Below are 13,289 nucleotides of genomic sequence, written 5' to 3'. Positions count from 1 at the left end.
GGTTGTACAATAAAAAAATCGTATACCATCGCATTGTATGCCAATTTTTTATTGTACAACATCGCGTAAGCACCCATTAGGGTGCTTATACAATAAAAAATCGTATAGCATCGCATGCGGCTATATGGCATGCAATGCGATGCGATGGCATAAGATGCCATAAGATGAAAAAATTGGGCGCTGTGCTAGGAAACAAGTACAGATAGGCCATATGGTTCTCATCTCCTATTAAATGCGATGTTCTACTATACTATAGGTTTACTTCTTCACTTCTATTTTTCCCACACCACCATTCAATAGTTTATTTTACTACAAAAGTGAAACTATACCAGTCTTCTAACTCTAGTCAAGCTTCGGCGTTGGCATTACCTCAAATTCTATATTACTTTTCACAGCTTTCCTGCATTCTGTTTGCTATAGCAGATTATGATGCCCTGTGCTATAAGAGAACATTGCACTATAGTAAACAGTATAGTGCTATTAAAAGTGTAGCTTTAATTCTATAAAAGCCTCTCTAGCCTACCTGCCCTACAGTCATGGCAGTTCTATAGAGCCCTGTAGTGAGTGAAGGACAGTTTGTAAAATCTAGAAATAAATGAAATGAACAACCAATTTAGAGCTGTACTACCAACTATACAATCCATCTTACCAAGCTTCTCCCTGCATCTGTTGGAGACCCAGAGACCGTGCTGTGCGATTCAAACACTACACACCTTAAGGAAGAGTAGATACTAGTTAAAATGCATTGGTGACTGTTCTTTTGGGGATTCCATATTGGACTGCAAGGCTATACCATCTGATAGCAAGGCGGGTCGGCTGTATGAGCACCTGGGACCTCTACCTGACCCATCGTCTCACTGACACCTAGCATTGGTTAGAAGGCCAATTACAGTACTCCCCCATTTTTTAAGTGTCTGTTTATATTAGAGATGTGCAGGTTCGGATATACTTATTGGCTATCAGCTGTCACATGATTTGACTTGGCAATTTCATGTCTTGTCCGAGGATGCTTTACAGCTATCACCTGAGGGGAAAACATTTGCTGAAACACTTGGATCTTGTGGCCTAAGTGGAAGGCCTTATAAGGGTACGGAGTATTCATTCCAATATTTCATCACTCCCCCCTTCATTAAGGTAACTTCTACGCTATGAGATGCAGCCTTTGTTTCCTTTATATTTTTGAGGTCACAAAATGGATAGGAAGACAATAAGGAATTTGGTATTAAGAAGATTTCATGTCCCTTCTTGGAACGCTGAATCCACCCATTGACATTAATTATACCTTGTGCAGTTTTCCCTTCATGGCTCCATCACGAATACCCTTTTTATATAAAAAAATCCCGGATCCGACCCGGCATTTGGAATACTGATCAAAGCCAGGTCAGATCCGGGATTTACATAGTTTACACTGTGGTGCCTACCCGCAGTGTAGACAGAGATGGCGCTTGGAGATTACATCATCTCCAAGCGCCGGGACCGGAAATCATCCCCGCCGGGACTGTCGATCGCTGCGTTGGGGACAAGCCCAGCATCTAGGTAAGCTGCTGGGCTGCCCCCAGCCACTGTCCGCAAGGTGAATTGATGCCGCACACAGACATCCATTCACCTCCTCCCTGCCTCCGCTGCTGTCTGCAGAGTACAGCAGACAGTAGCAGAGGCTGTGTGCACCCCCGCCCAACCTCCATTTTCATATAATACCCCTTTTATATAAAAAAATCCCGGATCTGACCCGACATTTGGAACACGAATCAAAGCCAGGTCAGATCCGGGATTTGCACCATTTACACTGTGGTACCTACCCGAGGTGTAAAAAGTACAGACTTTAATTTAAAAAAGGGAAGACAACCGTGACTTTGCAGGCTATTAAATAAGGGTCTGAGTCCCACTCTCTCGTGAGGACAGCCGGAGGAACTCTGTGAAAATTACTTGCATGGAGCAAGTGGTTTACTTGCTAACACTTTCATACACAGCAACAGCAGCAGTGACAACTAAATGCATATAGGGCTTAGCGCAATGTAGAAGAGAATGTCTGGCAACACAAAGTATAGCAATTAACAGGTCTTCCTTCTACTTGTATTTTAAAGGTCAGGAATTGCTTACATAGAATACCAAGTTATATATTCATGATGGTTCCTTGGAATGTTGAACTTTAACCCCTAATGGCATAAAATGATCTAGATCTAGTGTTTTTCATAAAATGTGACAAACATTTGGTTGTTTCAAATTTTCATTTTTGTTTGTTTTTTTTAAAAGTGCAATGCTAAATACTCCACGGACAGTCCAAACCTTTATAGAACAGATAAAAAAAAGATAGTATTCCTGATGTTATAAAAAGTCTTTTGTTGCAATATTAAGAAATACAACTCATTTTCTCCTCATGACATCAGAGGAAAGCCCGGCTCTTCCTCCTGCATTCACATGTTCATGAAACCAGCTACAAAATCCTGCACTGCCAAAGAGGCCTGCATTGCTCTGACAGCCCAGGACACAATATCTATGGAAGTTAAAAAAACAAAAAACAAAAGAAAAGGTACAGGCTGTGTACAAACATAGCAAGGAGTGAGTTGAGTAAGAGGACGGTGTGCATGGTTTTTTTGAGATGGTCAATTCTCTACTGGTGCGGGATTTGGAACAGGTTGGCTCACTATAACTTGTACTACATAGTCCTTGGGAATCTTCAGCTCTTCCAGTCTCATTTTGTCTGTAAGTGGCCGGCCTGAAAAGAACCAGCGCTGGCTGGCGGGTTCAACTCCTTCCGCAGTGTGGAGTCGCCGCTTCATATGATATACAGTGTCTGTGCTGCGCACCAACAGCCTAAGGTCTTTGCCTGTAGAGAGGCGGAGTCGTAGCTGACATTCATGTCCAGAATTTGGAGGTGGCTCAGGGATGTCCAAAGTTTCTGTGTCGCTCTTCTCCTCAATCATATTAATGGGAGGGGCAAGGCAGTAAACAGGTAGCTGGTAACGGTTCCCCAGTTCGTCGTAGCACTCGGTAAGGGCACCTTCAAAAGAAAGGATAATTAGCCACTTCTAGGAACAGTTACAAATAAACCAAACAACATATTTAACAGTGTACTATTTTAGGGGTTCCTATTCCCGGAAACCACAACAATTCATGTTTTCCAGATTTCTTTAATCATGCATTTAATAATGTTTAATCATTTGTTTTGCTGACTCAATTATTTCCCATCTCCATGGCGCACATATATTATACAGTGCCACAACATAACCTGGAGTTGGTGGGAAAATGGAGGGGAATAGAGACCTAGACTATTTTCATTCACATCCTATTATATATTTCAGTCAAATCCAAATTTTCCATGGGGCCAATAATGAATATGGCTCAGAGCTATGGTATGCCCCAGGAACCTGGTGTAAAAAGACAGAAAAGCTACACAAGAGAGCTACAGTAGAAGGCGTTCTACATTCAATGAAAAAAAACTAAAAACACACACATTCTATCAGTCATACTCATGTAAAAGTCATACTCATGGAAATTACATTTATCAGATCGGATCATATAACAATAGTGGTAAGGTAAAATAGTAGTAAAGTAGTAATATTTGTTCTGAACAGCAGTATGGAAATCTCCAATCGGTGGTTTCACATAGGATTTCTGGTACTGGATCCAACCTTTGGGACGAAACGCGTAGGGTTATTGCAGGCAAATATAGTCCAAAGGGACTTCTTCAGGGGTAAACATAGATCAATTGGATAAATAGCTAGTCCTTTCAGATTATTAAAAGCAAGGTATAAAATATACTATAGGATAAATCGATTTGAACAGTAATCAAAGCTTCATGTCATATACCAAGGTGTGGCTTCAATAACGATTGTGTATATCTGCTTCGCCTTACTTTTTTTGTCCATTTGCGACACAATACAACGCAGAAAAACTGATTAGAGGGGCTATTGCAAAAACACTGGCATGTCTTAAAGTTAGACCCCATTTTAAGCAAAGAGTTACCAGATAGGCCTGACCCATACCTCCCAACATGACCCACTCCAGGAGGGACACAATGCTCAGTTCCTGGACTTCCATCTTAATGTTTGATTGCCATCACCTGTTCTAAACAGGTTAATGCAGGGGTCTTCAACCCGTGGCCCGCCGACTTGTTTTTACTGGCCCGCCAGTCAAAAGATTCTTGCTGTATGAAAAAAAAAAAAAATCCTGTCCGCTTAGTAGAGGGATGCGGCGGAGGATGCTGCTGGGTGACGTTGAGGCTGGGGCGGGCGGGACTGTGTGCAGACATGCGCATTGTCTACTTCCTGACGCCGCGCACACGTCCCGCCCGCGCCCTTCCAGACAGCCGGGAGGAGACTGACTGACAACCGCCGCCAGCCGCGCACTGCACTGCATCGCACCTCAGCACCTGTCCCTTCTTAGCAGCAAAGACAGACGCCGACACCGCCAGCAGCAGCAGCCCTGTGCAAGGGACACTGAGGCAGGTGCCTCAGGAGAGGGTGAGCTGTCTGTTTTTAGAATTGTTTTGTTGAAGGTGGGGGTGGGGGTGAGGTGAGCTGGCTAGGGTGAGGGTGAGGTGAGCTGGCTAGGGTGAGGTGAGCTGGCTTAGAAGTCTGCATTTAGAAATGTTTTTTTTTTTTTTGGGGGGGGGGGGTGTGAGGTGACCTTGCTGCATTTAGAAATGTTTTGGGGGTGCTGGCAGTGCAATGTGGCCCTGTGTATGGGGAGGGTGCTGACTATGGGGGAGGGGGGGCTGGCAGTGCAATGTGGCCCTGTGTATGGGGAGGGTGCTGACTATGGGGGAGGGGGGGGCTGGCAGTGCAATGTGGCCCTGTGTATGGGAGGGTGCTGACTATGGGGGAGGGGGGCTGGCAGTGCAATGTGGTGCTGACTAAGGGTGGGCTGGCATGCTGTGCAATGCAGTGCTGACTATGGAAGGCAATACTAGGACATTTTGTGAGGGACACTACTGGTGGCATTTTATGAAGGACACTACTGGTGGCATTTTGTATGAGGCACTGCTGGGGGCATCATATGCATAAGCAGGAGTATTGGGAGCCTTATAGTGCAAGGTGCAATGGGCATCATGGTGCGAGGCATGATGTGCAATGGGCATCACGGTGTGTGGCATATTGTGTAATGCGCATCACGGTGTGTGGCAAATTGTGCAATGGGCATCATGGTGTAATGGGCCTTCATGTTTAGATGTCACTGTGCGGCCTTTAGACAGCCAACTTAAGCGTGGAAGGACAACAACTATTCCTGCGGTAACCAATGTCTGGCCATGGAGGTCGCAAAAATGAGGTATCAGGTATTTTTTTTTCCTGCTAGTTCACACTCTTATAATTAGACCACGCCCCTTATAATTAGACCACATCCCTTTTTGGGAGCGCGCGCCATAGGCGGGGGCTGCATTTTTATTCTGTTCGCACTGGGACCCTAATAACCCTGGTGCTGCCTATATATTGGGGGCAGGGTTTATGTGTATGGGCAGCTGTGCCAACTATCTATGCAGGGGCTGTGCTGTCTATCTATTAAGAGCTGTGCTAAATACCACAGTAGAGCTTAGTGGCCCTCGGGCTTCGTTGAATTTTTTAATGTGGCCCACACTGTCTTAAAGGTTGAAGACCCCTGGGTTAATGGATAAGAAAGGTGTTTCCACACAGGTGATGGCTATCATGAATTGAGAGGGAAGTCCAGGAACAGTGCAATGTTGGGATGCCTGACCTAATATTTAAAAAAGCGAGAAACATAAAAACAATGGTGTCAAAAAGCTGTCTGGATACTATTAAACTTGTACAAGAAAACTTCCTAGGAGGTTTGACAGTTCCCCTGTGGCAATTGCAAAACTTGTCCCTTGGGAGATCGGGGTGTAAAGTTCTTCCATGATAAAATTGGAAACAAGTTCACGATAAAAAAACTTCATCAACTGCAATTCCATGTACACAATATACACGTTGACCTGCCCTTGTGGGCAATGGTATATAGGTAAAACCAAACGGGCATTAAAAATACGGATCCTGGAACATATGAGGAACATTAAAAATAAAGTTACCAATCAGTGTTCCAAGGCATTTTGCATTGCATCATAATGGGAAGATTGAGGGGTTAAAATTCAAGGGGATTGAGATAGTGCTACTGGATAAAAGAGGGGGTGATAGAGAGACAGTTGATCCGAAGAGAAACACACTGGATACTCGCAATAAACACCCTGATCCCTAATGGATTACATGAAAATTTTGAGATCACCCCGTTTATTGAAAATTCTAAATAAATGAAAGAAATGCCTTTTGTAGGGATGCGATTCACCTGACATCATTATGTGTTCCATAGAGTGGTTGCTTTACTTTGTCTCTTTACTGCTATGTGTAGAATTTTGTTATAGGCAGCCAGTACTTCATTTGAACAGAATGGAAGAGGTTAATAGGTTCTTCTGAACTTGCAGTGCAGAATGATTGTTGTGCAATAAAGCCAGGTGCACTGGGTTATACAGAAATCTGTGCTACATGTTGTTGGTAATTATTTTATTGTCTGTATAGTCTGAAGTGATACTTTGAATATAAGAAACCTTTGTGATAAATTGAGCTGTAAATATTAGCTGGTAAAAACCTGTATGTAAAATCTTGCTGACTATAATGGTTCATACTTGCCTACCTGACCCTCTCCATGCGGGAGAAAATGCTCTGTTCCTGGGCTTCCCTGATAATGTAGGATTGCCATCACCTGTGGGGAGCTAGGTAATTGATAAGAAAGGTGTTTCACCCCAGGTGATGGCAATCATACATTACCAGGGAAGTCCAGGAACAGAGCATTTTCTCCCGCATGGAGAGGGTCAGGTAGGCAAGTATGTAATGGTTTAATCACATTGAGAAACAGCTTTGAAAAAAAAGGGTTAACAGGTTCTTCTGCACAAAGTAGTGCCACTGTGGCAGTGTGGAGTAAAATTTGTAAAAGATGGCTCATAAAGAGGACAAAAAAGGTGCTTAAGTCAAAGTTGACCATGACACTGGGGATATTAATTTATTTGTTGTGTGATTATTTGTCTTGTTCTAGGTCTTTTATAAAGCTGTACAATGGGATTGAACCATGCTGGTTTAAGGAGGATTATTTGAAAACAGCTGTGGTAACAATCTGGGTATTTAAATGTGAGCTATGCGTCTGGTGGGCTAGCTAGCCCACTGACGAAACACATTTGGGCAACACCCACCAGACACATTGACTAGCTGGACGTGTAGGAGAGGAGAGCTGCTTGCTGGTGCCGGGACAAATTACTGTACTTTTGTATCTTAAGTGTATTAAAAAAAAAACACAAAAAACACACCACTGTTTCCACCCTATTCAAAAGTCTTCCAGCACTCTATTTTGGCCAGCAGATGGTGCACAAGGCATAGCAGACGGCTGATTCTAGTTGGCCAAGCACTTTCAATAGCTATTTCATTGTTATTTTGCACATGTTTGTCTGTTTGTCAGCTGGTCCTCATTAAAAATGTAAAAGTGTTTCTCCTTTTACTGGTGTCAGCTGGCTCTGCTTCATGCATGGCGATATATGCAAGCAATAGGTTTGCCATTATTCCCCAAATTCTGTGCATGTCCTGTGACCTCATTGTACATAGAAGCAATAAGCCATAATGATCTGGTAATCAGAGCTCTCAGACTACACAACATGGTGAACACACTTGCCATGCACAGACATCATCTATTATCAGACAGTTTGACAACAGAACACACACAGTATTCCCAGAAAATACTCTACAGCCTATTTTATGTAGTCAATGGTACAAACAACAAAGCAATACTTATCTAGGTCATGTGTTCTTGTACCTGACTCATTTAAAGGGAAAGTCGCACATTGGCTTATTGGTGCTGAAGGGGAGTGGTTCACAGACCTCTTCTGGCGTACCCCCCAAACAGTACAGGCTTTTCATATTTCACAGGAAAAACAGTAATATGCAATGGGCTGCTCGGATAGTGCAACGGTTGAGGTCCCCATACACTGGGCCGATTTGTCCTAAGGACAAGTGGGTCCAGTTTGCCCTTGAGAGCCCCCGGGAGCTCCCCAGGAGGCTCACATGTGATTTGGCACTTCATGTGCCATTTTTGCATGCAATGTATTGCATGGTATCCCAGGGAGCTGCTGAGGCGGCGGGGTCCGGCCAGCTGCCAACTTCCCTATTCATTAAAAAGCACCCACGATGTGCCACTGATGGGTCCAATTGCGAGACATCTGATGTCCCGCCAGTGCGACCACATTGTCCGGGTCCGGGACCGCGCATCGGACAGGATGGCATGTCACACACAGCCGATTTGGTCCGATTTCACGGCCCGATCTCTTCAAATCGGACCAAATCGGCTCAATGTTTGCAGGCCTTTAGCCTTACTGCCTCAAAGCATTGATGTTGTGCGTTCCATTCTCACCCAGCGTGGAGTTTGTATATTCTCCCTCTGATTGCGTGGGTTTTCTCTGGTTACCTCCTACAACCCAAATATATACTGGTAGATTATTTGGCTCCCAACAAAATTAGCCTTAACGTGAATGTGTGTGTGAGTGATAGGGAATAGAATAATACTGTAAGCTCCACTGGGGCAGGGACTGATGGGAATTTAAAACATTCTCTGTAAAGCGCAGCTGAATATGTATGCGCTATATAAATAACTGGTAATAAATATGCAACAAGGGGATAAAGACTCATATGATAGGGGATCTGGAATGCATGCACTGTAACATCAGAGGAAACGCTGATGCAAGGTAACTAAGCAGTAAAGGTGTGTACAAACGGGGGCGATATTGGCTAAAATCGCTGGGAATATGGTCGCTGAGTGACCATATTGCCAGTGATTTGGAGTGCTGCTGGCGATAAATTGCCAGCTGTGCGCTCCCGTGTGTACTCCCTAATGGTCGCAGCGTCTTCCCCCGTCAGCACCAGGGAGGACAGCGGCAGAAAAATTCCCTTCTGCTGCTGCTCCCCTCGCCCCATGATGCTGATCCTCCCTTCGGGTCTCCCCCCCCCCCCCCCCGATATATATCGCCAGCAGTCATATTGCCCCGTGTGTACACACCATAACACTTAACAGCTAATATGAATAGTAGGTACTTCTAAACAATGGCAGTCAAACAGTAATGAAAACACCATATATTCCCTAACTTATAGTAAGGTGGATGATTTGCAAACGATTCCTGTCAGTTTTGCTGCCAACTTCCCTATTCACTAAAATAGAACTCAGCAGGCAGCAAGGGCTACTGTTACTACTGATGCAATACTAGTTCCACAGCACTCTGCAGAAAGTTTAACTCTTAAGCTGGCCAAACATCAGGACGACCAGCATCAGACCAGAGTCGTCTAATAACTTGCCCGGCAGCTTACCAGACACACAATAGATCTTATGTGTGTAATTTTACATAATATCTGCAACTCCCAGCAATCTGGTCGTTAGCAGCATCTTCAGACCGTCCTCATGACCCGTAGGCCTGGGTATAGTACTGAAACGCCTCACAATGTGCACTCAAAACACACACAATGCATCGCACGACACATTGAAATCGTGCGTTCAGGTCTGAGATTGTTCTGATGTATGCCCAGCTTAAGTGCTAGAAATGAATAAATATTAAATATTGTTATGTGAGGATGTTTAGGATTTACACACAGAGACGGTAAAAATACAAGAATAAAACCCAATGGGGCAGATGTATTAAGCCTTAACAAGAGATAAATGCAGGGGTGATCAGGAGAGATAAACGTCCAGCCAATCAGCTCCTTACTGACTTTTTTCAAAAACAGGCTGTAACATGGCAGTTAGCAGGTAAATGGGTGGACGTTTATATCTCCATATCACCCTTAAGGAACCCATACACGGTCCGTTGTGTAGGGCTCCATTCTGTACTATGCGATGCGCGCTCCCGCGCATCACATAGTACGGTACAAAAAGTATGTGCTGCACATACTTTTTGTACTAGGTACACATCGGAACGGATCGCAGTGCATGCACAAGGGATGCGATCCGATGTGTACTTTAAAAGTACAGAACGGACCGAAAAAACGGACCATGTATGGGGGGCATTAGATTTATCTTGTCAAAGCTTAATACATCTGCCCCAATGTACCTAATAAAGCATTAAGAATGCATTCTCGTACCAGCATTACATACATAAAGAACGCCCTCAGAAAGCTTGTGTATGTATACACAGGACGATTACCATACATTATTATTATCACCACCATTATTTAGCTAGAAGCATTACATGACATTAATACTTATTAAACTTTAGACATGTATATTAAATGGTTTAAGATAACTAGTACTTATTTTTAACACCTGTCTTTATGATTTCAGTTTCTCTATTGCAGTGCTACCTTTATAAAGAGACTTGCCATGTTAGCTTAAATTAAAGGATGTGTTTGAGTCCTATAGGGGGAGAAAAACAAACAATCAGCTTTTTTAAAATATTGAGATTCAGAGTAACGCCCCATACACAGTGGACGATATTGTCATCGACCCCCTCCCTTGTCTGAACATGTTCAGATGGGGGAGTCCTTGTTAACGACTGTCACACTGCAGCTGCAGCATGAAAGTCGCTCCCTCTGACATCACACCGCTGCCCCCTTCCCCAACCCAGCCAATATCAGCATCTGTATGTACTCGCTTAGTGTGTATGAGGCTTTAAGAATGCTATATAATAACAGGGAGAGAAAGAGGGAGATAGAGTTGCAGAGAGGTTGAGGGCCTAGTGTTGAAGATGAGAAAGTAGAGTTTGAACCTAATTTTGCATATAACCAGGGGGTGACTGCACAATGGATTCTGGGGATATTAAATTAGTGCAGGTGGCTGGATGGTAAAGGCCACACTGGCCGATTTTAAGCTGAAAGCAGCTCAGTTTTCTCGTTTGAGCCTGCTTTGAGCACGGAAGCCGACCAGTGTGTATGGGCCAGTGATGAGTGCTGATGCGTGCGCCTGCATCAACGGCCACCGACGCTCATCTGCCAGCATTGCAAGCAGATGAGCGAGGGACAGAACGGCTTTCCATACAGTCCTGCTATGGCATGCTCCTCCATGGCAGCCACACACTGGGTTCCTCCCCACTGGGCAGTACTCGCAAAGGGAAAGGAAAGACACATCCCCTATATAAGGATCACTCCTCCCCTTGGTCTGTGTCTTCAATATTCCAGCTTCAAAACAAAACACAGTTCATTAGTCATTACACTCCCCCAACCCACATACGGGCCGGGAATATATGCTGCCATGGAGGAGTAGAGGAAAACATATTATCAGGTAGGAATCTGATATTTCCTCTACCTCCTCCCATGGCAGCCACACACTGGGTGTTACCCCAGCAGTGAAAATATAGGGAGAAATATACAAACCATAAACCAAAAGGAAAAAATCATGTTGAAGAAGAAACTTCCTTCTTCTTTCATAGTGCCTCAGACCACCGCTCTGAGCACCCTTTTTCCGAAACTTGCATCTGCTGAGGACCAGACGTCCACCCGATAATGCTTTGAGAAGGTGTGTATCGACGCCCATCCTGCCGCCTTGCATTGCTCTTCCACCGTGGCAGATCCTTTCTCTGCCCATGATGTAGCTATTGCTCTTGTTGAGTGAGCTTTCAGTCCTTTAGGAAGTTCCTCTCCTCTTAACTCGTAGGTCTTTTAAATACAAGATTTTATCCATCTTGCAATAGTATCTTTCGAAGCCCTCCGGCCTATATTTCTTCCTTCACTCAACACAAATAATTTTTTTGCCTTCCTGTGTTCCTGAGATCTTTGAATATAAATTTTTAGAGCCCGCACTACATCCAACTTATGTAGCCTCTCTTCTTTCTCATTTCTCAGCTTAGCACACAGGGATGGCAAAACAATTTCCTGATTAATGTGGAAAGTAGAAACTACCTTCGGAAGAAAGAGAGGATTTGTACGCAACACAACTTTATCCTCGAAGAAATTAAGAAAGGGTTCTTCCACCCATAGTGCCTGCAGCTCTGAAACCCTTCTTGCCGAGGTCACTGCAACTAAAAAAACTACTTTCCACGTCAAAAACTTAATTGAAACATCTTGCATGGGTTCAAAAGGAGGTTCTGACAACACATCTAGTACCAGGTTCAAATCCCATGGGGCTAAAGGCTGCCTGATCCTAGGCCTAATCCTACTGGCTGCTTGTATGAACCTCTTCACATATCTGTTGTTAGCTATGTCCTTGTCCAGAATTGCCCCCAATGCTGATATCTGCACTTTCAGCGAGGCCAGAGCCAGTCCTTTGTCTAAGCCTGCTTGCAAAAAAGATAATACTGTTGCAATATCTTCAGGGTTACTTTCTTCTTCCCTACACCAAAAACTAAATATCTTCCAGATTCTATAATATGAGCTGGATGTAGACTTTTTCCTAGCCTTCAATAACGTGTTGACTACTTTCTCTGAAAACCCTTTTCCTTTTAAATTCCTGGACTCAGCAGCCATGCCGTCAGGTTCCATGATTCCGGTTGGGACCTCCAGATTTTCCCCTGGAATAGCAGATCCGGCAAGTCTGGCAGATTTATGGGCCCCTCTACTGCCAACCGCAGAGCTTCGGTGAACCAAGCCCTCCTTGGCCAATATGGTAGTATTGTTATGACCAAGGCCCTTTCTCTCCGGATCTTCGACAGGACCTTCGGAATCACTGCAAATGGGGGAAACACATATGCTAGTTGCATGTCCCATGGTGACGACAGAGCATCTACCTGTGCTGCTCCCCAATCTCGGTACCTTGAGAAATATATCGGAACTTGATTGTTTCTTGAAGTGGCCATGAGATCTACTTGCGGCATTCCCACCTTTGTGCCAACTCCATGAACACCCGTCTGTTGAGACCCCACTCTGTTGAGATACAGCCTCCTCTGCTGAGTTGGTCTGCCCACAGGTTGTCCTTTCCAGCCAAGAATACTGCTCTGATATTTGTGACGCATCGCTCTGCCCAACTGAACAATTTTGTTGTCTCTTCCATTAAGGCCACACTTTTTGTTCCTCCTTGGCGGTTTATATAAGAAACGACTGAACGATTGTCTGACCGCACTACTACTTCTTTCCCGCACAGCACCAGTTGGAAATGTTGACATGCTAGCACCACTGCTGCCATTTCCCTTACGTTGGAATGTCTTTTGCTGAATTCCCCTGACCAGTTGCCTTGAACAGTTTGAGAGCCACACACCGCTCCCCATCCTGTGCTGCTTGCATCTGTGGTCACTACCACTTGATTGTTTGGTGCAAAGGACTTGCCTTCCATGAGTCTTCTCCTGTTTTGCCACCACACCAAGTCTCTTCATGCCTGTTTGGATAACACTATTTTTTGGGACAGATTTT

At 44.3% G+C, this 13,289-nt stretch overlaps 1 protein-coding gene across 2 annotated transcripts in view; it reads right to left on the bottom strand.

The window, feature by feature from the left end:
* Positions 1-2,464: 2,464 nt before the first annotated feature.
* Positions 2,465-13,289, bottom strand: part of UBTD2 (ubiquitin domain containing 2) — a 122,155-nt gene continuing 111,330 nt past the window's right edge. For both annotated transcript variants that reach the window (XM_083181982.1, XM_083181983.1), the window contains exon 3: positions 2,465-3,001. In XM_083181982.1, the coding sequence (XP_083038108.1) occupies positions 2,604-3,001 (398 nt within the window). In that variant the 3' untranslated portion in view covers positions 2,465-2,603. The remainder of the gene's footprint in view (positions 3,002-13,289) is intronic.

This window comes from Crinia signifera, chromosome 4, assembly GCF_055691185.1.
Source record: "Crinia signifera chromosome 4, ASM5569118v1, whole genome shotgun sequence".
Classification (NCBI taxonomy): Eukaryota; Metazoa; Chordata; class Amphibia; order Anura; family Myobatrachidae; genus Crinia; species Crinia signifera.
The sequence above is the reverse complement of the archived record's forward strand: the minus strand, read 5'-3'. Positions and strand labels throughout refer to the sequence as shown.